General features: G+C 42.1%; 1 protein-coding gene across 1 annotated transcript; it reads left to right on the forward strand.

Annotated features, from left to right (window-relative positions):
* On the forward strand, positions 1-25,225 carry LOC139931394 (uncharacterized). Its single transcript, XM_078282294.1, has 5 exons — positions 1-54; positions 1,614-1,725; positions 2,867-3,655; positions 12,783-13,293; positions 24,650-25,225. The coding sequence occupies exons 1-5, from the start codon at positions 37-39 to the stop codon at positions 25,221-25,223; spliced, it is 2,004 nt and encodes a 667-aa protein (XP_078138420.1). The 5' UTR covers positions 1-36; the 3' UTR covers positions 25,224-25,225.
* Positions 25,226-25,279: the final 54 nt, after the last annotated feature.

The raw sequence follows: 25,279 nt of genomic DNA on the forward strand, positions 1-25,279 counted from the left end.
GTGAAGAAGAACAGCTGAGCTGAGTTTGGCAGCAGAATGAGTTCTACAGAAGAGGTGAGAGAAATATCACTGTAGTTATTTTGTAGCCAACATTAGCCCGGCTAATGAAAACTTAATGTTATGCTATGGGTATTAGCGTTTTAACTTTATAATGTGAAATATGGCAATTCAGATAAGGCAGTGTTTCCTCTACATAGATCACCCGCCCGCTAATCCCCGTCGACAGTTAGGCAACAGTGTGAGTCTAATTGGTTCTTAGACTCATGCCTGTTCTGGGGGCAGATTTATTTACATGAGTAGGCTACATCTGCCCCCAGAACAGGCACAACAAGGACAAGAACAAGCGTGAGTCTTACAGCACTGTGCTCGGGGCAGATGGGACGAGACTGCCTAAATACTAAGCGATCCCCTGGGAACAGGACAGAAATCACATCTGCCCCCAGAACCAGCATGAGTCTTACAGCCTACGGTGCTCGGGGCAGATAGGACGAGACTGCGTATACACCGGGGGAAAAGCAACATGTTTATTTCTTCCTAAAACAAGTTAAATAAACCTAACTATGCTATGTAGCCAGCACACAAGCCGTGACTAAAGAATATGTAGCTGCATGTCTAACTGATCTCTATGGCTGTGACCACACCAGCTAACGCTAGTAACTACTAGCTAACAGCTAACTTGTTTACATAGTCAGCAAACAGTTACACCTGAGCACCTGTCTCTCTCTATTTAACAGGAAAGTTAATAAATTGTAAATGAAATACCTACAAATAAAAAAGTTGTGTTAGCTAACTCACCTCTGTCTTTGACAATGCCAGCTCTGTCCGTCACGGTCCCGCTTGACGTTTCAAATTGGCCCGCCTCCTCTCTTGTTTGATTGGCCGCCCGATTGAACCAATCATATCAGTTTCTGCCCTGCGAAGATGTTTCAATTAGCTAACCTCCTGTCTGCTGTCTCGTCGTTGGAGTATTCAGTGTACGGGCTACGAAACTGAGAACCCGAATGAACGGCTCGCCCAACAATGTTGTGCTGCTTACGAGCTGATCAGTTGGGTTCTTGAGTTTCAGTACGTACGTAACCTGCATACTCCCCCCCCCCCCCCCCCCCCCAACCAGGAAGCCGGACCACATTAAACAAACGCACAATCAAATGACAGGCACAGACAGTTTAATCTGAACTGTGGAGCTGACAGGTTGTGATGAGAAGAAGAAACTAGACATTCTGTCTTGTTTTCAACCCAATGTGATAAAACAGTGTGTTCAAGTGAATTTAACTTGTAAACAGACAGAAAAATTATTGTCATTTTCACATGATTCGTCTTTGTAACCAAAGTGACTGTAGTGTAAAGGAATATGTAGCTGTCTATTGTTTGATTGGCTGCAACATTAGCACAACATGTTGCAGCGGTGAATCTGAATATAGTCATTTAAAAAGTCATCAGTCTTTTGGATACAGCAGCATTTTAGAATCATTTAATAGGCAGAATGAAGTGTGCTGTTTTGTGAAGTTCATTCAGGAATGGCAACAATATGGAGAGACAACCAACTGTGTTTCCCTACACATCACATTGTCATCATCTCTCTCTCTCTCTCTCTTTCTCTCTCTCTCTCTCAGGAGGAGTTGGGCCTCTTACCTCCAGTGAAGTCCAGCCACAAGAAGAGGAAGAAGAGAAGAAGAGTGAAGAGGAGCTCCACCGAGGAAGACGCGACTCGTCCGGCCTCCTCAGGTTCGCTCTGCTCACAGCTTTGATTACATTACACACAGACACAAACACACAGTAATCAAACCCCTGTTGTGAAGCCTGACACCTAATGGTGAAAAGTAGGTGCAGGTGGTGACATCACCTGGCACAAATACAAGCCAATAACAGATGAGCAGTGCAGTACCCTACTTTTCACCATTAGGTGTCACCACAGATTTGGGTTTGGGGTTTAGTTACTCTTTAAAAAAGGTAAATTACCGCAGGGCAGCAGAGGAATTCTTTAAATGTTTGTCCGCTTCTGGTAAGTTAGTCTCGTCTACAGGTGCTAGTCTAAAGTCAGCTGGTAAAATAATGAAAGTGGCTGGTATTAACTGGGATGAACACCCAGACATCGGGTGTGTTTACCTGCACACAATAATCTGGTTACTGTGAATAATCAGATGAAGTGATAGTTTAAGTGTTTAGTCAGTTTGAAGTCACTTGATTTCCCCCAATAACCAACATTTACATGGATTTACTGGATGTTTGTTAGTTTACTCAGAGAAGGATGTGCTGCAACAAGCCGGCAGCGTCTCAGGATCAGATGAAAAATGTTGGAACATTTTGACGGATCATATTGATTCACAGAAAGTTTAGTTTTCTTCCCTGGTTAGAAAGACTTGGACACAGGAACATATCTGTCTGGTTCATCCCAAACTAACCAGACTCTATTTTAGCAGCTGACTAGATGTTCAGAAGAGAAAATAACTCCAAAGGTTACCTGTAATTTGTTACCTGTAGACTGTTTTAATTAGAGTGTTGTAACAATTTAATAAAAATAAACATTCTTTCCATTAGCATGTCATCTGCCCTAAATGAACAAGGAGAAATGCCTGTGTTGTTGGCGCTCCTGATTTAGTCAATCTGATCACAGACAGGCATCATCTTGCATAGTGCGCAAAATATTTTGAAAATAAATTTGCTTAAGTTTGATATTGTGTAATTATTGTTAAACCCTAACCCTAACCCTATTGTTAAATATCCAAATATATGTAACAATTATAAGTCAGCATTACACCGGCTATCAGCTTCCCTTGCCATCTAAGCATCAACATTGGCCCTTGGAAAAACACATATTGATCAACCTCTAAATGTCATTCTTTCTTTTTCGTTTTCTTTTCTTCAGGAGTGAAGTCCCGGTCCCGCCCAGAAGGTCAAGAGACGCCCCTCCCCTCCGCAGCGTCTCAGCCAATCAGGAAGCCGAGAGACACAGAGAGACACAGACACAGAGGTGGAGAGAGACCCAAAAGTCACGTCTGCGAGCAGTGCGGGAAGATGTACACTAGAGCAGGAAGCTTAAAGGTGCATCAGCGTGTTCACACTGGACAGAGACCGTATCACTGCGACCAGTGTGGGAAGAGTTTCATTAAGTCAGATGGATACAGGAAACACCAGCGTGTTCACACTGGAGAGAAACCGTATGCTTGTGACCAATGTGGGAGGAGTTTCAGTCAAAGAGGTTCCTTCAACCTTCACCGGCGGATCCACACTAAAGAGAAACTCCCCATGTGTCCAAAGTGTGGGAAACACTTCGTCACACTCCAGGCTCTCTCAGTTCACCAGCATATTCACACCGGAGAGAAACCTTACTGGTGTCCGCAGTGTGAGAAACGCTTCCGTACTTTACAGAACCTCACAGTGCACCAGCGTGTCCATACCGGAGAGAAACCCTACCAGTGTCCACGGTGTGAGAAACGCTTTGCGACTTTTCAGAACTGCACAGTGCATCAGCGTATTCACACAGGAGAGAAACCGTACAACTGTCTACAGTGTGAGAAAAGGTTTGCGACTCTTCAGAACTGCACAGTGCATCAGCGTATTCACACAGGAGAGAAACCGTACAACTGTCTACAGTGCGAGGAAAGCTTTGCCAAGTTTCAGAGCCTCTTGGAGCACGTGCGGTGGCACACAGGAGATGTGGAAGAAAATTTAGCATACATTTATTAACAGCTGAACTAGGGTCCCCCTCTGTTTCATGATGAATGGTCACCTCACTGTAACCTTTGAGCCATAACTTAATAGGCCAGAGGTCTCTTGTCACAAGTGGCTCCTGGATGTCCCAGACTATCTGTGGATTCTCTAAACTAAGACATAACATATGCTGCCGTAACTCTGCTTCTGTGACCTGTTCCTATGTCAGCACATTCTGTACGTCCTTGGAAGATACATAAAGACCAGTTCAAATCTATTCTCCTTTGAAGAAGTGTATGTAGCCTCCTGCTGTGTGCATCTCTTCCTCTTCGAAGACTCCTTTTAATAAATATATGTTCAAATAAGACAAATCTCTGACTCCAGAACTTTTTCCTCAACAGGAGAGAAACCATACAGCTGTCGACAGTGCAAGAAAAACTTTGCTTATGTATCGTCTCTGAACAAACACCAGTGCATCTAAACTGCTGAAGAGCTCCTCCTACTGTCTGCAGGAGGAACAAGCTTCTCTGTCCAACCAACACAGGAAGCTCAAGAGTTCAGCTCACGATTAAAAAAAACCTGGACTGTAAAAACAGATGGAGTAGTGAGTGTGACATCACCCATAGGTTTGTGAAGCCAAAAGATCGGGTTTACGATCGCCGCCACGTTGAGATTTTTTGGAGCCAGTGCAGCCAGAGTGAAGCCGAGGGTCGTCACAGAGCTGCAGCTCCGCCTGCTTTATATTTTGACAGAGAATTTGGGTTGTGGTGTTATCCATATTCATCACGTTGTGTGAGGGTGAAATTTGTAATAAATCCGACTATGCAGTATGCTTTTTGAGTGAAATCTCACAATTGGGTCTCTACACACACACAATTTTACGACTCCACTGTTACAGAAACAACAGTCCCTTTTGTAACAGGAGTTCACACAACAGACTCACTGAAAATGGCGACTCCTTACCTTCAGTGTCTTCTAGAAGTCCAGACGATATGAATCATGTCGGTGTCCTGATCACAGCAAGTGTCCGTCAAACAAAAGTAAAAGTAGTTTTAGTCACTAAAATGTGCGGAAAACAAAGAACGTCAATTAATTACTTCGCAGTTCTTTGAAGCAAAGATTGGTTTCCCTTTCTGCCTTGGATGTGTGTTGTTTACATATGAAAGCTTACAGGATAAGTTTGTCGATTTTGTTCCTCTATATAATTCCTCTCTTCATCCTGTTGTACTTGGACCCACAGACAATATTGGCTCCAGAATCAGCTGTCAACAATGAGTCCAGTCCAGTCTCAGTCTCTCAGCAGCTCAGTGTGATGAAGGTCTGAGCATATTGGAAGTGCCTCTTCATCCAAGTTCTGCATGAGCAAAATGAGAATATTCCTCATCTTGACCGATTTTAGAGGAAACATCTACCATTCTGTTTTCAAGTTTGTCATTTGATGGTGACTGAGAAGGCGTAAAAGTAGACATTCATCTGCAGTAGCCATTTTTTTTAAAGCCATGTGTAGAATATTTACCTCAATATATCATTATCAAATTCATTTTAATAACATAGTATCATGGCTGTAGAGAAATGAGACCATTGCGGTGTAAATTTGTTAATTCTGAGTGTTGCTCCATATGTGTTTATTCTGTTTGTCGGACGGCTAGAAAGGTCGTTCAGGCTCCTTAACTCCTTAACCGGCTCCTCTCAATGTGGAGGAGTGGGACTGGATAACTAACTATATTTATATCCCATTGATTGAAAGAAACAAGTTCTCGCACCTTCTCTGAGCCGTTGTTGGAAGAAAGATTCTGGGAAATGTGGGAAATCGCTAAATCTAAACTGTGAAGAGCGCCTCCAACCAACGCAGGAAGCTCAAGAGTCCAGGTCACAACACCAAACCTGGACCCCGTTCATCGTAGTTCATTTTAGTTACGAGCCTAGCAGCAGAGTTCTGGATTAGCTGTAGTCTGTTGGTTGACTGTTTAGGAAGCCCGGTAAAAAGCACATTGCAATAATCAAGTCTCTTGATATAAAGGCATGGATAAGTTTTTCAGCATCTTGCCGGGTTAGGAATGGCCGCACCTTGGCAATGTTTCTGAGATGCAAGAATGCTGTCTTTGTCACCTTGTTTATGTGTGGTTCAAAACTTAAGTCAGAGTCTAAGATAACACCCAGGCTTGTTACTTCCGGCTTGACCTGGGAAGTCAAATTTCCAGGTCTGCTGAATACTGCGTCCATCTTGGCCTCAGGGCCAACTAGGAGTATTTCGGTCTTGTCTTCCATCCTTCTCATCCATTTATTGATTGCAAATAGGCAGGAGGTCAGGGAACTCTGTGGGCTCTATGGAAATTCACAGCGTGCTCTCTGATGACGTCACCTAAGGGAAGCATATAAAGTGAGACCAGGCAGAAGTTTCCTACGTGTGTTGAATTTTCCATCAGAGCCAGAGGCTTAAAGAGGACATTTGAACAAATAAAAATTAAATAGAAAAATGTTCTTCAAACTAAAACTGTAAATAATCCATTCTGGTTTAGACCTTTATCTTTCAGACACCAAAGGATCTTGCTGATCTGTTACTACACGTTCACTTCTAAAACCTTGCTTATTTTAGCAGCGCTTTGATCTATTGGCTCCTCTCTAAAGAAAGGAGCAGCCATGCCTGGAAACGACTTCATGGATTAAATTTAAAAAGGCTTGTTCATAATCCATTTAACTCTTGACTAAACGTGTGTTTTTGCAGGTTTGAGCTTAAGGAGCTGTTACTCTGATGACAAGTCAGACTAAATTTTAAGCTTGCTTCAAAGAACAGAAAATCCTGTGTTTATGTCAAATTGACACCAAACTCATCCTGCTAACTCAGCTATCCATGTACGAGGAACAAGGCCCAGGACTTTAAATTACAGCTGGATTTACATCAGCCATCAGACAAACTAAAGCGAATGAAAAAAGATTTTAATAAAATTCAAAAGTTCACCGAATCTTTGATATATGGAAAAATCAATCACTAAAATGATAATAAAATGAAATTGGTCAAGTCATAATGAGCCAATTCTATATCAAATCAAAAAGAGAGAAATCACTGAAATAGCACTGAATCTATATTGCAATTTCTCTACAGAATAGAAAAATAAGTTAAGAGTTAATAATGCAAAGATGTTAATGATAATTCAAGCTGTAAATTTAAAGGGATCAAAATTGTAACTCAGAAACAAACAAGCAACGATAAGCGCTCAAAGAAAGTTAAAGAATGATAAGAGAACAGATCAAGACACTGTTCCTGTCGTCACTCCGTCAGGAAACAGGTTCTCACCTTGGAGTTGAAGCGCCGAGGAAATATTAAAATATTTTTATTGATTTTCACATATGTTGTGCAATCACAATGGTACTCAATACTCCAACATAAGATAAACATAGAAACATAAAAACAGATTATTGCTAGGCATTACAAACCGTGAATGGAAATATCACTTCAGTACAGTGAATTGGCACTTAATAAATAAATAAAATAAATTAAAATTAAAATTACATTGCAGCAGCTACATTGCATTAATGGAAGGGAACTCAATCTCAAAATAAGACAGAAACGGTTGCCAGACCTTATAATAATAGTGTGTTTAAGCTGTTCAAGTTTAAGATGGGACATTACCTCCTCTACCCAGCGCTTGTGAGGTGGTGGCATAACTAAAGTTTTTTTTATTTTATTTTTTTATTAACATCTTTATTGTCAATAGAAATCACATACAAACAACGAAGTCATTAATACAGACAAAACAACATCAGAGCCAGGGGGAATCTTCTGAGTGAAGAGCTTTCTTATTTTTTGAGTTAAAAATGGTTTTAATGTGCTGTTTGGTTTCATTTTCAAATACTATAAATAAAGGTTTAGAATGGCTACATTTGGATTTATGAATATTATATTTTGCTAAAACAATCATCAAATTGATTATATATAATTCTTTAAATTTATTACTATTGTTGGTTACTACTATTGGATCTATTTTTGAACATAATATGCCGACTATTCCAAATAAAACATTTATGAGGGGAGAAATTATGTTTGTAAATTAAACATTTTGCTACATTATTAATTATTAGTTACAGAGATTTCACGATTCAGAACTGTGTTTTTAGTGCCAGCCTCTAGGGTCTTTTATTTTGAAAAGGAAAAGCGCATCGGCGACAACACCGCCAGCTTCGCGGAACTGCAAACGTCCACTGTCCGACCCATTCCGGCCACCGTATTCTCAGGGGGCGTTTCTTGTACTGTCTTGTAGCGAGTCTGCAGCTGGCTGCAGATAGACCTTCTTGCAACAGAGAGAGAAAAGAAGTTTCCTCTCGGTCTTCCTGGTTTATCTGAGTCCAGTAGTTCCTGATAGCAGTCCGGGTTAAAAGCTGTAAAGCTGTAAGCAGCCTAGCCGTTTAAAGTCAGCGGGTTTCTTCCAGATCCTCGGTGCTAACTTTGTGCCGTCTTAGCTCGGATGTGTTATGCTAGGCTACTACCGTGTTAGTCCTACGGTAGATGTGCACGGTTGTGCTCGTTGTAGCGCCGCGGAGAGCGTCCGGTAACTCCGACCGGAAGACTCCGGGTCAGATAGAGGCCTCGGCGACCGGGGAAAAGCCTTTGTCTTCCTCTGATGAAGAAGCAGCTCAGGCTCACGGCCCTCGGACTGCTTCAGGTAGGAGCTCAACAATATGAACACATCAACGGGACGCACGAGCTTTCTGCAAGCTGGCTGCAAAGCTTTGATCTGACGGGTCAGACTGGTTTGTAAACTTATTTGAAATCATTACAACTATTTGTATTGACCGTAACTCTCTGTTATGTAAAAACACGTTTCAGATCAATCACATTGTTATCTTTCGCTGCCGCTAAATATCATGCTAACCTGTAAAACTGTTGAAGTATAAGACTGTGAAAATACGTAATTAGAAAGACTACACACCCAAAAGTGGCGTAAGTGACGTCATAACTTCCTCTCTCCACAAGCTACCCAGAGCCTGAAGCTCAGTCCCTCTCAGAGAGCAGGAGTATTATACACAACCTGGAAGGTAGACAGGAAGAACGGATTTAAACTGGTTTAGGATAGTTTTAGTACAGTGGGGGCTAACGTTAACGATGCCTGTGTGTTTCCTGTTTCCTTCCATGTTGGTGTCGGTGACGTATATCGTGCGAGACGAGAGATGTAGTTCACTGAGCGGTTTCACACAAAACTAAACGTTACTTTACTGTTTTGCGACTTTCTTGACCTGCACAATTATCTTTTAAATTGACAAAACATCATATGTGTAATTCATGGCACAATTCAAACGGGATCAAACGATTATTTGTCTCTCGCCGTTGACTACCGTACATATTTTTTCCGAAATAAGGTCCCATGGTGGTCCACCGGAAGGGGCGGGGCTTAGGCTCTCTATAGTATAAAATCTCACCTTTGTGTGGCTTGTCCTGGTTGTTTTCGCTTCCCTGTGCGGCGAGCTGGAAAACGCCCCTTGCTGCCCCCTCTGACCGCTGAAAAAACCACCCGTTGCGTCCTGTTTCACCAGAGCTGACCTGTTGTTTAGAATCCAGAGAGATTGTCAGATTGGCAAAATTCAATTTGTGAACCGCCGGAAACTTTCTGTTCCATCTACATGCTAGGTTTTAATGCAGGGACCCGGGACTGACACCCCACGCAGAATTGTGTCAGTCCCAACAGGGCTAGCTAAACATTAGCCTTCTGGTGACGTAGTTCTCATAACCTTCAGTTTCTTCATCTAAATCGGTTTACTGGTTGTTATCTATAGTAATAAACTCTTAGTTAATGTTTAACCGACCGCTACTTGTTAAAACGAGGCTCCGAGACTTGTGATGAGTAAATAATAACATGAGATCTGAGTGCGGCGGTCTAAAAGTGTTTTTTTACTGCCGGTAGAGAACTAGCTAGCTATTTATTTATTGTAGTTTATTGTGAACGGTGTTGGGGAAAGTTACTTTTGAAACTAACTAGTCACCTTGCTTCGTTACTTGCCCTAAATAGTAACTAGTTACTTTACCAAATTAGTCTTTACATAGTAACTCATTAGTACTTTAAAACAGCCTTTAAATCTGTCTTCTGATGTCTTCACTCTAACTGTAGAGAAGTCTAGCTGCCATCTTGCCCTGTTGGGACCGGGGCGTCCATTAAAAAAACAGTTTATTGGCCGCTGCTCTTGTTCTATGTTTCTTCTCTGTGGGTCGAGCTCCCAGCAGCGCTAACGTGTTACAGCTCGCAGGGAAGAGGCGTAGCGGAGGGCTAAGTACAAACAACAGGTTTGCGTCTTTGTGTAGCAAAATGTGAAGGGCAAAAATGTGTAGCGTGACGCACACGTCTGCTGCAATATAACCAGAAACGTGCAATCCACGCATGTAATGTATACTGCTGTGTAAGCAGACCGCTTGCGTAGGCGGAGTACTCACGTTAGTGTTTGTACTTAGCCTTCCGCTTATAAATTAACAGTTAACTAATGTAATTTACTAATGGTGTTCATGTTAACTAAGGTATTAATTTATACATTATTTAATAGTTTATAAAGATGACTATTAAATAATGTATAAATGAATACCTTAGTTAACATGAACACCATTAGTAGCCTAAATGATTACCAGACACATTAGTTAACTGTTAATTAAGGGTTAGTTAATGCTTAATTTAAGCATTAACTAACCCTTAATTAATGTACCCTTATTGTAAAGTGTTACCAAAAAGTTTAAATCGAAAACATTGTTCTGAGTAGTATCTGAGTAACAGATGACAAATGTTGAGCAAATGTGTGGCAATGTAGCCCAAACAAAGCAAAGGGGATGAATACTTATGCAAAATAAGTTTCTGTTATTTTAATTTTATGCTTTAACATAAATTTCTACACACTTGTTTTCACTTTGATGGAGCAGATTGCTTTGCAAAGAACTCAGATAAAAAATCCTGAATAAATGTATTTTGAAATAACTTCATGGCACAACAACATGTGCAAAAAGTTCAGGGGGGTGAATACTTTTCCAAGGCACTCTCAACTCTAATACAGGTATAAAGATGGAAGCATATATACTGTAACTGTCAGAGTCTCTGGCTGGACATCATGTGACTGTGATCCTTGCTGAGACGACCACCATCTTGTTTGACGGTCTGCTTGTGCTGTGTGGAGAAACAGGTAGAGGTCAAGAGGTCAAGACTGCTGATCAAGAGGTTGCTGGTTCCAATCTCAGATTTGAAAATGCTGTTTTTCTCAAACATGTTGACATATGGCAAAAAATTGAACGCTGGTGTTGTTTATGTGTTATGTATGAATTGAAGTGAGAGAGATTTCTTACTGTGGCATTTTAGTGAGTTCTACGCTGAAGTACACAAATTTGAACAGAAATAACGGAATGGTCGTGTTTATGAGTGCTGCTCTGTGATCTGTGGCTTTAAAACCCGGGACATAAAACACACAAATTGTAGCTAAGACGCCACGCTTAAGTGCAAACGACAGAGAACAGGCTGTCGGCACGCTGTGTGTCGGAAGTACGCAGTCAGAGTTTTGCTCGGTTCTTTGGCGTCCATCGTTCCACCGTATCACGCTCAAGTAGGCGCTACACAGAGACCGGTAGCACCAGAGATGGACCGCGCCCGGGGCAGCCGCGTGTTACGACGCCTCGTCAGGATCGGCACGTCTCCGGGACGCGTTCCTTTCACCGTCTGTGACAGCTGCCGAGGCGCCTGGAAGATACGGACCGCGAATCGGCAGCATGACCGTCCGTCGACGCCTCCGACAGCGCGGTGTGTGAGCTCACAGGGCGCGGCTCTTCTGGAGGAGTGGCCCAGGATCCTCAGAGGCAAATCAACGGACTGACAACAAGTATTCCCCCAAAGAGAGAACACTTTGCTTCAGGCAAATGGTGTCACACCAGGAACTGAGTTTGGATGCTTTCAATAAAATTAACGTTGAACTGTACATTTCTTGTGTCATTCCCTTTCATTGTTACAAACCTTTACACAAAATACAAGAAATGCTTTTGTATTTTGTGTACAAACATACATGCACAGCTATATTTGTCTCATCCGCATCTCACACAATGCATCCAAGATCATTTAGATTAGTTTCAGATCGTTTTTTAATGTTACTTAGTATATTTCCTCAATAGGTTTAAGTCTTCATAGAACTGCTTGGATCCTACAATCACTGCTTGCAGCTTTAATATTATTATTATTATTAGTTGTTGTTTAGCTGTTTTTGTGGGTGTTCCCTGTCTTACCGACTGTCTCTGTTTGATGATGTCAGAGCTGATTGCCAGGAAGAGAAGAATCTGGTGGAGGAGGAGAGGAACGTTGTCGGTCCTTTTGTCTCAGTTCAGGACAGCTGTGTTGAATTTGGTGTTCACTGCTAAAGAGACAAGATGAGTTCTTCAGAAGAGGTGAGGAAAAAATATCACTGTTGTAACTTTAACGTTAATCTGTTGGTAACATTAGCCTGTTAGCTTATATATTTATATCTTGATGGGATACATGACAATACATTCTCTCTCTCTCTCTCTCTCTCTCTCTCTCTCTCTCTCTCTCTCTCTCTCTCTCTCTCTCTCTCTCTCTCTCTCTCTCTCTCTCTCTCTCTCTCTCTCTCTCTCTCTCTCTCAATTCAGTTCAGTGAGCTTTATTGGCATGAAGTACAGTTCAGTATATATTACCTAAGCTTAGTGATCAATAATGATAACATTAATAATGATAATAAAATAATAATCTCTCTCTCTTTCTCTCTCTCTCTCCTCAGCCCAGTACATCAGCTGCTGCTGCTGTCAAGGTCTGGATGAAATTAAAAAGCTATGACATCACAGTTAACATATGATTCCATATATTTATTGTTTTGTGGAATATGTTATGACAGTACATATGATACTACACAGTACATACCACAAGACATACTGTATATGTTGTGTCTGTCAGTTATGATATGGTTTCATAGCTAATAGTATTACATGTCAAAGTAGTAATTTAGTGTTAAACCTATTCGCTAACTCCACTACCACCCAACCCCCTTTCCACCCTCACCCCCCCAACACACACACACACACACACACACACTCTGCCTGTCTGTCTTTCTGTCCTGATCTCTTTCTCTATATCTTACTCTACAGAAACGGAGAGACACCAACGGACCCAAACGTCACCGCTGTCAGGAGTGTGACAAAGCATTCATAAAACTTCAACTGTTAAAGGACCATCAGAGAGTTCACTCGGGGGAGAAACCTTACTCTTGTCAGCAGTGTGGGAAATCTTTCAGGCAATCGGGTCACCTAACAAGACACCAGCGTATTCACACTGGAGAGAAACCATACTGCTGTGAACAATGTGGAAACAGCTTCAGAAATTCAAGTACATACAGGCAACACCAGCGTATCCACACTGGGGAGAAACCATACCACTGTGATCAATGTGGGAAGAGTTTCAGTCAGTCGTGTACATACAAACGACACCAGCGTATCCATAATGGAGAAAAACCATACTGGTGTGAACAATGTGGGAAGAGTTTCGGTCAGTTAAGTACATACAGGCGACACCAGCGAATTCACACTGGGGAGAAACCATACTCGTGTGACCAATGTGGAAACAGTTTCAGTGATGCTCAAACATACAGGCGACACCAGCGTATTCACACCGGGGAGAAACCATATTACTGCGACCAATGCGGGAAGAGTTTCAGTCGGTCAAGTACATACAATCAACACCAGCGTATTCACACTGGGAAGAAACCATACCACTGCAACCAATGTGGGAAGAGTTTCAGACAGTCAGGTGCATACGGTTTACACAAGCGTGTGTGTAGATAGATGTGATGAAAATGCTTGTGAATTGAAAACAAGAGAGATGTAAATGCATGTGAATTGATAAACTGGCATGTGATTTGATTAAAATGGTGGTGCTTTGATAAAAACAAGCCATTTTCATCATTTATCACCACTTTCTATCATTCAGCATTGCCATTTATCATTTAAGGCGAGTCCCAGAAGGGTGGAAGTAACAAAAATGTCTTACTATTATTTAGCCAGATGGCAAAATAAAAATAAATTAGGCTCTAATGTGGTAAATTTACCCAGATTATTGTACCTCAACTCCTGGGCGTTTTTCCTGAGGCGCGTCTTCTGCCTGCTTCTCCCCCCGGCAGGTCCGGGGAATACGGACAGCAGCTCTCCTCGGTCTCGGAGCGTGGGGAATATTCTTTCTCCTGCGCCACGTCTTCAAAATCCTACAAACGAAAGCAGTTGCTACACACGCACATTTTCACTTTGTCTGGGGATATTTTGCTGTTGCCTAGCGTTGTCAGCCATTGTTGTCGAAGACGGGAACGTTCGACAGTCCGAGAGAATCACTGAGCTTCACTGGGCGTGGTTTTTGATTGACGTTTAGGTGTGAGGGCGGAAGTAACAATAATTACCCGTTGTCTCTGCCTCTTCCTCTAAGGACTGTGAGAAGTTTTTATCTTTTTTTGTCAACAAGATTGAGGACATTAGATTAGTCAATAACACCACCCAGTTTAATTGCTGGTCTCCATCAACACTTTATTACAACTAAATGTAGCAAAAACAAAAGATATGTGTATAGATTTGAGGCAGCTCCCCCCAGCTCCCCAGAGCAGTGTTATTAAGGGTCAGGCAGTCGACATGGTAACCAGTTACAAATACCTGGGCACCATAATTGATAACTGGCTGAAATTCGATCTAAATACTGATATGTTGTGTAAAAAAAGGTCAGCAACGCCTTTACTGTTTAAGGAAACTCACCAAATTTCAGATTGATAAGACCCTAATGACCCTGTTCTACACAGCTTTTATTGAGTCTGTCATCTCTTTTTCTAGTATCTGTTGGTATGGCAACCTTGGCATTAAAGAGAAAAATGCCCTTGCTAAGATTGTGAAAATGGCCAGTAAGATAGTAGGAGTAAAGTTCAGTAACCCAAATGACTTCAACAAGCAGGTGCTTAAGAAAGCTAAGGCTATTATTTCAGATAGTGCTCATCCCTTACACTCTGAGTTTAAGTTGTCACCATCTGGCCTGCGGTTTAGATCCCTGCTGCCACGAAAAATAGGTAGAAGAACTCCTTTATCCCTGTTGCCATTCGAGCCTTAAATGCTGCTGGCAGGAGGAGGTAACTGCTAATTGTATTATTATTATTATTACTATTATTACTTTTTATTGCTGTGTGGTATGCTACATTGCTAATAGCGATGTTGCTTGGTTAGGATGACATTGCTCTGGTGGTGAAGTTGATGATAATAATGCACTGATAACCATACTTTCGTCTGGTCGTGTTGATAAGATGTATATTATATAGGCAAGGTATTGTCGTTTGATGATGTCACTGACTACTCCTGTGATGATGCTGTTGACGATGACATGGTTCAGTCTTGTAAGGATTGTTGTTGATGTATATGATTTTATTGTAAGCCGTATGAACGGTCACTTGCGCCAATTCTCCTGAATTTGGAATGAACTTTGGTGCAGTGTGTGAGTCACCTTTGTCACTCTATCTTAATGTTTCTATGTGATGTATACTATATGTTTTATGTTGTGATATGAGTGTTATACTTGCTGCAGCACAAATCGCCCATCTGGGACAATAAAATTGACTTGACTTGACTTGACTGATTATTTTAAACATGCCAGCATTCAGCCTCTGTTCAAAAAATAAAAACCCAGTCTTGACCCAACTATACCAAGTAGTTAAAGGCCCATCTCTAAACTACCTTTTATTTCCAAAATTTGGGAGAAAATGATCTCAAAGCAACTCCTAGATACTGTTTGTCTTTGAGAAGTTTCAGTCAGGTTTTGTCAACATGATAGCACTGAAACCCCTCCTCCGTGTCACAAATGACATGCTGATGAGTGCTGACACCTTGAGCTAAGTGCTGCTTTCGACACCACTGACCACGCTATTATAATAGATAGATTGAAGCAATGTGCTGGTGTCTCTGGGACGGCCCTAAACTGGTTTACATCCTACCTTCCAACAGGAATTTGACAGTGTCAGTTTGTCAGTTGGTAACTTTACATCATCGGCCTCTGAAATTACATGTGGGGTTCCCCAGGGCTCAATTCTTGGGCCAATATTGTTCTCTATTTATGTGATACCCTTGGGGCAAATTATTCGTCAGCATGATATTACACTTTTACGCTGATGACACTCAGTTGTATCTCAATTAATCCCAGCGATTTCAGTAGGCTTACATGATTGTTTGGCTGATGGAGGATTGGATGGCTCACAACTTTCTCCGGCTAAATTCAGATAAAACTGAAGCTCTTCTTGTTGGTCCTGAATGCTTTTCTAAACAAATCCAGCAGTCCCTAGACTCTTTTATAAGTTTAAGCTTAAGGTTAAGCCTGCGTCAAAACATCTAGGTGTCATCTTTGACCCAAACTTAAAATTTGAACATCATGTCAAGAAGTCGGTACAGTCATGCTTTTTTCAATTGAGTAACATTGCCAAAATCAGTCCCTTTCTCTCTTGAGGACTCACTGAACGGGTTATTCACGCTCTTGTGTCATCGTGTTTAGACTATTGCAACGCGTTGTTTACCTGCCTGATTGTTGACCAAAACTAAGCGTACGTCACACATTACATCTGTCTTAGCCTCTTCACACTGGCTTCCAATAAAGTTCAGAATTGAGTTTTCAATTCTTCTAATTTCATATAAGGCCTTGCATGACCCGTCGCCTGAGTACATCACTGAATTGCTTCATCCAGATCAGACCACAAGGCCCCTTGCGTCTTCAAACCCAGAACTCTGAAGTCAAAGGGCATCTGTTACTATTTTTACTCACGTCTCAAAACATGTTTTTACGGTTTGGCTTTTAACTGATTGTACTTTTGTCTCTGTATGTTTCATTTTCTCTGTAAAGCGCTTTGTAAACTCTTGTTTTTTTTTTTAAAGTGCTATGTAAAGTTTATTATTATTACAATATAATCACACTATTAGTCCACAACAATTTCTTAAACTGTGTTTTTTTTGTATCTAAACCACCTTACAGAACCAGGAGAGGAGACATCTTTAGTATGGGAATAGAACCCACAACCTGACAGTGATAGTGCCTTGCTGTACCCACTGAGTTTTTTATGTGTGTGTGTGTGTGTGTGTGTGTGTGTGTGTGTGTGTGTGTGTGTGTGTGTGTGTGAGTGTGTGTACAATGCAACTCTTGTACATTTTTAACTGCAGCTACAACAACAAAGACCCATGAAGCAACAATGAAATGTATCGACATAACCTGTTAATTTACAGCTTTATGAATATGGATATTGACACTTAAGATTTCCCAAAAAGAACACAAGATACAAATTAATATAATAAAAAAACAACATAAATCTTGTATGAAAATGTACAAATATTACAACAAACATTTTCATTCATGTTCACACTTTAACATAAGAACTGTAACATAATACCATGTTATAGCTTTTTATTCTTCAAGTTGAAACAGTTAGAGTTTTATTGTGAAGGTTGTGACCGGATGTGTTACCTTTTGTTGTCGCTGGCTTGACACTGGTGTGTAAAGCAACATGGCGGCCGAAAGTTGAAGAGAAACGTAAACAGAGAAAGAAAAGAAGTTTCCTCTCGGTCTTCCTGGTTTATCTGAGTCCAGTAGTTCCTGATAGCAGTCCGGGTTAAAAGCTGTAAAGCTGTAAGCAGCCTAGCCGTTTAAAGTCAGCGGGTTTCTTCCAGATCCTCGGTGCTAACTTTGTGCCGTCTTAGCTCGGATGTGTTATGCTAGGCTACTACCGTGTTAGTCCTACGGTAGATGTGCACGGTTGTGCTCGTTGTAGCGCCGCGGAGAGCGTCCGGTAACTCCGACCGGAAGACTCCGGGTCAGATAGAGGCCTCGGCGACCGGGGAAAAGCCTTTGTCTTCCTCTGATGAAGAAGCAGCTCAGGCTCACGGCCCTCGGACTGCTTCAGGTAGGAGCTCAACAATATGAACACATCAACGGGACGCACGAGCTTTCTGCAGCTGGCTGCAAAGCTTTGATCTGATGAGCTGCAGTCTGGAGGAATGGAAACACTTAATGAGTTCAAAATGTTTTTATTTTAGCTGCCGTAACTTCCTGTTATCATCCAACCGTCACAGAACTCGCTAGCTAAACATTAGCTTTAAGCTAAACTACAACTCGTAACTTACTTAATTATTACTTGTTAATTTAATCGGTTAATCGGTTGTTATCTATAGCAATAATCTCTTCGTTAATGGTTAACAGAGTCTACTTTGTGAATCGATGCTCCTTTAAATCGCCTCTGCGTCAGTTGGACGGAGCGGCGCCCGGAGTGACGTCACACTGACCGCTCCATTTGAAATGAGAAACCGCAAAAACTGGTAAATCTGTCACTGCTGGAAGATTTTACAGCTTGGCTCCAGGTGTTATGATGAAATCAGCAGAGCCACCTCCAAAATCCTTCAATATGAGGAACTGATGCGGAGTGATGGACAGTGCATTAATGGGCAAAAATCTGTCCGGAAGAAAAATAATAAGAAGTAAACAGGAGAACAATAACTAGACTGTAACATTTACCAACACACAGCATGTGGTGCACCAGTGAGTCAATATGAGGCTCACATGGAGTTTTTCCCTCCATGACGAATCCCTATTTGTTAAAAATGACCACTGAAAGCACAGAGTTAGAGTGATTATCCAGTACGATTGGTTAATCCTCTATTCCTCTTGAGCTATCGACACGGTTCAAACTCTAAAATGTTCAGCATGTTCGGGAATAGTGCGCTATTACTTTTCTAAGCATTCTGATGTTTACTTTTTCTGCAATTTATGTCTAAACATGAGATTTTTTCCCCATAGAAATGAATGGAGCATGTTCAGCCTGCTAGAGCGGTGATGTCATCACACACTCTAGGCACGCTAGAGCAGTGATTCTCAACCTTTTTTATATCGTGGACCCCTAATTTAGTCCACATTACGGCCACGGACCCCTATTTGATGAGATTTTCTCTCTCAAACCCAAATCTGAGAATATTTTTATTGTTAGATATGATTTTGTCCAGAACTCCATGACTGTCTGTATTGTAGGTAGAGAGATAACAGAGAAACTATGATCAAAATATTAATTCTTCTACATTCTCTAATGGTGTTAACTTCTGGTAAATGAAATAATGGTGAAGTTTAACACTTCATCAATTTGCTGCGGGACCCCCTGGAACCCCCTCAAGGACCCCTGGTGGTCCCCGGACCCCACGTTGAGAACCGCTGCTCTAGAGGCTGTGATTTTTACTAAATATCCCAAGTTTTGAAGTTTTCCAAGTGGTAGCTCCCACATTTTTCACCCTACATACACATATTACACATCAAACTGTTCTGCTACTTCTTGTGCCACTCACAATGCCAATATCTAAGTCATAGTGTCGAGAGTGTTTGAGTTACAAACGTTTGTTTAACACTAGTGCAAAACTGTGTTTTACAGCACTTTTCTCTCAGTTCAGCAGCTGTGTCCTGTACAGATTTGTGAACTGCCACAATTCCCACAATTTTCACACCACATACATATATTTTACATCAAACTGTTCACATACTTCTTCTCTCTCTCACAATGCAATGTATCTAAGTGATGTGATAGCGTTTGTAGTTTTTGAGTTAGGAACGTTTGTTCAACACTAGTGCTTTACAGTAATTTTGCCTTTATTCAGCAGCTTTTTCATTTTGCACATATGATATTTGATCTGTAATAGTTACCACAATTGTCACACTACACACACATATTACACATCAAAATGTTCGCATACTTCTTCTCTCTCTCACAATGTAAATATCTAAGTGATGGGATATGTCGTTTTTGAGTTAGGCATGTTTGTTCAACACTAGTGCAATACTATTTGTGTCTACTTTCAACAGTTTTTTTCCCTTTTAACTGTAGTCATTTCCACAAATTTAACACTACACACACATATTACACACCAAAAAATGTTCTCCTTCTTCTTCTATCTAAGTGATAGCATTTGTAGTTTTTGAGCTATGGACGTTTGTTTCAGAGTATTCCACTTTCAAAACAAGTTCTCAGTCTCCACACACGGCTCTATTTTTTTTGCACTCCCTCCATTTCCACCCAGCGGACTCCAAAGCAAAAGACAGTGTGTTCAGTTCCCGTGGGTAACACTGTCTCTTCACACCACCAAGCCTGTTGCTTTCCCTTGTCTTCTCTTTGTGGAGTTTGTAAGTTCGCCCTATGTTTGCAGTAGATGTTATAAATCAGTTAGCAGAGAATAGTATTGCAAGTTATTTTTGACAAAACGATATTCTTTGACATTAGACCGACAAATATCTCTAAAAAGCATCAGCTTTTCAAGCCATGCATTTGTAACTAATCATAATGTCTTAAGTTTCTCATTTTTTGACAAATTACCATATTGTGCTTTGACCCCGCAATATATTGGCAATTATTTTTGCTTTCTCCATTTCCTCTTCTGCCCTAAAAGTATCTGGATCTCATAAACCGCCTCTGTGTCTTTTTGGCAGGTCGTTATTGTAAAAGAGAATGTGTTCTCAATAACCTACCTGGTAAAATAAAGGAAATAAGTAAGAGCTACAGCAACCAAGCTTGGCAGATAGGTCCAAAGTCTTGATACTAAGGCATCAAAACCCACATCAGTTGGCCTCATGGTGGCGCTGTAACAAACAACTTCACGTTTTGGTCTATAACTTCTGAACCGTAAATCGTAAAGAACAACAAGAACAAGTACTTCTACCACAACTAACATTACTACTGCAACTTAGAAGTCCTACTGCTGCTACTACTACTATTGCTACGTCTACTGGTACTAATACTGCTACCATTTTAAACTACTAATTCAACTACTCCAAACACTTAAACTGCTGCTACTATTACTGTTGTACTGCTACTGCTGCTACTACGGCTACTACTGCTACTACTACCACTATTGCTACTTTTACTGTTTCTAATACTGGTCATCCAAATATTACTACTGATAGAAGGCTTCTCTCCTTTCTCTGCAGACACTGTCAGTGGTGTGGTGTCCTATTCATGACACTGTTGATTCTCCCTGTACTGTAGTATCGTGTTTATGAGGCCAGGGGGAGCTCTACTGACATTGTACCCTTAACACTGAAGTTGAAGCTTGTATTCAGTCATTTCTTATAGTCACTGCCACCTAATTATTCTAAAGTTTTTCTAAAGTGATCCAGTCATTTGCTGTAGTCAAATATGACCATCTACAGTGTATTTCACTGTGTAACATACACACACATCCCTACTACTACTACTACTACTACTACTACTACTACTACTACTACTACTACTACTACTAGTACTGCTACTGCTACTACTACTGCCACTAGTGCTACTTCTGTTTCTAATACTGATAGTCCAAATACTGCTACTACTGCTAATTGTGTTACTTCTACTCCTGATATTACAACTGCTGCTTTTACTACAATCCATAATACTACAACCTTTAAAAACATTATTAGGCCTACCTATCCTTTCATGTATTGATAACGACAGGACTTTTGACATAAGATCCAAATACTCAAAATTTAAAGACATTTAATCTCTTTGTGATGAATTCAACTGTCTTCAACCTGTCTTGCTGAAGCAAGCACACACATTTTCTTCAGAAAATTTAACCTTTTCTAGTTGGTGTCACTGCTGCTTCAGGAATCTTTCAGCTTCTTGACCAACAAACATTTTGTTTTTTGCAGGTGAAGAAGAAGAACAACTGAGCTGAGTTTGGTGTTCGCCATTAAGACAGAATGAGTTCTTCAGAAGAGGTGAGAGAAATGTCACTGTAATGTTTTGGTATTTTGTAGGTAACTCCATTAGTCTAATTAGCATGACATTTGAGAACTTAAAGGAATAGTTCACAAAATTTTAATTCAGTCATTATCTACTCACCCTCATGTCAGTTGAAATGTATTGCAGTTGGCAGCAAAGCCAAACACACAGCGACTTTGCCCCCGCAGCTCCAGCTCAGCCTTCTAACAAACTACTGAAGTTAGCGGCAAAAAAAGCAGAAAATGTCGATCACATTTCTCCAAACAGTCTACAGCAGAATCCAAGTGGTTTGTAGCCAAACGATGACACTGTGCATACTGATCGGAGTCCATTGGAGTCTCATTATCTCCTAGAATTTCCTCACTGTCGATACTTTGTTCTAGATCACATTAACAAGCAGAAAACCTAGGAGACAATGAGGTAAATATTAGACTTCTGGACCCACAGTGTGATCGTTTGGCTACAAAACACTTTGATTCTGCTACAGAGCTGTTTGGAGTAATGCAGTGGACATTTTCTGCTTTTATGGAGCTTCACAAAGATGGCTCTTAACTTCAGTAGTTTGTTAGAAGGCTGAGATGGAGCTACAGGGACGAAGTCGCTGTGTGTTTGGTGTCCGAACAACTTCAATAGAGTTTCCACTGACATGAGGGGAGTAGATGATGATTGAAATGCATTTTGAGGTGAACTATTCCTTTAATGTTAGTGTGGTTAACATTGGCCTATTACCTTGGTTATAACATAATGTGATATATGACAATACAGATACATAATTATCTCTCTCTCTCTCTTTCTGTCTCTCTCTCTCAGTTCGCCTCCAGCAGCAGTACAGGAGCAGCAGAGAGAAACTCCACTCCTGCAGCCTCCTCAGGTTGGCTCTGCTCACAGCTTTTATTACATTTTTTTTAATTAATTGCAATTGTGAACAATAACTAGAATACATTTCCTGGAGAAAATGTGTGGGTTTGCTGTAGAGTACCGGTTGCTATGGTATTTCTAGGTGGTTGCTAGGGTGTACTATGTGGTTGCTAGGGCGTTTCTAGGTGGTTGCTAGGGTGTACTATGTGGTTGCTAGGGCGTTTCTAGGTGGTTGCTAGTTGGTTGCTAGGGCGCTTCTAGGTGGTTGCTAGGGTGTACTATGTGGTTGCTAGGGTGTATTCTAGCTGTGTGCCAGCAAGCACACTAATTAATCAAATGTAGACAGACCCCATCCCCCAAAACAACAACCAACCGATGAGTCAGCAGAGACGGGCACCGCCTCCGACGGACCGGCCGGTAAAACCGCCCGATCCGAACCCCATCAAGCCCCCGCGGGAACAGCCGGACCGCAAGGCCCACGGGAAGCGCCCCACAAGCCGGCCGCACCCACTGGAAGCGAAACCCCACCCAAGCATCCCAAGAACCCCCAAAGCCAGAACGCCCAAGGTCAGCAAAGCCACCACGGTGGAGAAACCCAACGAACAGAAAGTCAGAAGAACAGAACAGCCACCCGAAACAGAAACGGCAGTCCGCAACGCCATCCACGCCCCGGCTGCACTCCCTGACCAGTTCAACGCCACCCCAGTGACCAAAAGCACCAGCAGCCCCCAGAAAACACAAAGACCCCTCAGTGATCCCAAACTCCCGAATGGCAGTGCATTAAGGAGTGATTCACATAAAAATCTGTCTATATAAGTGTGTTTTTAAAAGGGATTTAAAAGAATGTCAATGTGTAGGAACACATGAGGCGGCCTCTGGTGCATGCTGGGAGAATTCACTCGGAGGTTCTTGGGGCAGCAGAGACGTTGCCGAGGTGTTTACTCTGAAAGTTTGGGTTCTACTGGAACACAGAAGAAGTCAAAACTCTTCCTTAAGTGTGTGAAGAGCTTTGTTCCATTTCCCGCCCAGTTATTTCTGCTTCCACCACAACTCTCTCATTTCAGACAGGCTGGGAGTCCAGTTACATACTGGGAACTTACCAGTGGACACCAATAAAAGAAATGGTGAATTACCACCAGAATATTTTCCTGTATCTGGTAAATTAGTCAACTCTAAAAGTAACCAACCATCATTTGGAGTCCTATTCTACTCTAAAATCGTCTGGTAAAATGTGAAAGTGTCTGGTATGAACTGGGATGAACCAGTTTACCTGCACACAATAATCTGGTTACTGTGAATAATCAGGTTACGGTGATACTTCAAGTGTTTATATGGTTTGAAGTCACCTGCTTTCCCCCAATAACCAAGATTTACATGGATTTATCTATTTTTTGTGAATAATTCAAATATTCACTCACAGAACACCTAGTTGGTTCTGGGTAGGCGCCGCTTTTGTCCTCATGCAGCCTGAAGTCTTCGAGACCTGGAGTCAACAAGCTGCTGGAAACTTTCACAGGGATCTTGGTCCGTGTTTTCTCGATGGTTTCGCTCATTTCCCGCTCCTCCACCTCGTCCCAGAAGTCTTTGTTGGGTTCAGATCTTAAATTCAGTTCAAAACTTAATTTCAGCTGTAGGCTAGTTTGAATGTAAATCCTTGCTAAGTCTCAGTTTACGCATTACTGAAATTTGAACAACTGCAACTTTTTTATGCAGTTCGGCCTGAAGAGGGCACAGGAGTGACATTTCAAGCCTGGCACTGCAAATCTTTTCCACATTACCAGTCAGTAAAGGCTTGAAACCCTTTCATGGCAGCTTGCAGCTATATTTACTTTTAAAAGTATCTTTTTCCCAACACTGCTGACCAAAGACAGACATCAACCGGTGTTTGGCTGGCGGTTGTTTCCAGCCTGATTTTAGGTGTTGGTTTTTGGATGTTGTAGTTCACTGACTGCCTTGTGTGTTTGACTTTGCTCATAATCCTCTATCTCTCCCTCTCTCTCTCTCTCCCTCTCTCAGGAGGAAAAGCCCAGTCGTCCCTCTCTCAGGTTTTCTCCTGTCCTGACTGTCTGTACTCTTTCACGTCTCAGCTCTTCCTCCACAAACACATTAAGAGGAGTCACAGTGAGCTGTACCGCCGGCTGCTGGAGAGCGGAGAGATCAGACCAGAGAAGCTCCTCCCCCCTGCAGCCTCTCAGCCAATCAGCAAACAGACAGACTCAGACGGACCCAGACGTCACTGCTGCCAGCAGTGCGGGAAGAGTTTCACTACATCAGGAAACCTGAAGAGACACCAGAGGATTAACACCGCAGAGAAACCTCACTGCTGTCAGCAGCGTGGGTTACGGAAACTAACGAGACACGAAGTCGCACGGCCCGGAGAGAGGCTGTACCACTGCAGCCACTGCGACAAGCGCTTCAGTACGTCTCAAAAACTCTCAGAGCACCAGAGGATCCACACCGGGGAGAGACCGTACCAGTGCGACCAATGTGGACGGAGCTTCAGTCACTCCAGTACGTACTGGCAGCACCGGCGCGTCCACACCGGAGAGAGACCGTACCAGTGCGACCAGTGCGGCAAGAGCTTCACCACAGTGCAGAGTCTTTCCAGACACCAGCGGATCCACAGCGGAGAGAGACCGTACCGCTGCCCGCAGTGCGAGAAAACCTTCATCACGTCGCAGCACCTGGCGGTTCACCAGAGGATCCACACAGGAGAGAGACCCTACTGCTGTCCGCAGTGCAGGAAGAGCTTCACCAGCGTCTGTGACTGGAAGCGGCACCAGCGGACTCACACCGGGGAGAAACCCTACCGCTGCCTGGAGTGTAAGAAGAGATTCACGACGTCCCAGAACCTGTCGGTGCACCGGCGGATCCACACCGGGGAGAAACCGTACCGCTGCCCGCAGTGTCAGAAGAGCTTCGTTCACTCTGGACACCTGAAGAGACACCGCTGCCTTTGACCTGCTACTCTAAGTGACCTAAATGACCCAGGACCTTTTTTCTTCACAGCACTTTC

Source organism: Centroberyx gerrardi, unplaced genomic scaffold, assembly GCF_048128805.1.
Source record: "Centroberyx gerrardi isolate f3 unplaced genomic scaffold, fCenGer3.hap1.cur.20231027 Scaffold_61, whole genome shotgun sequence".
NCBI classification, from domain to species: Eukaryota; Metazoa; Chordata; class Actinopteri; order Beryciformes; family Berycidae; genus Centroberyx; species Centroberyx gerrardi.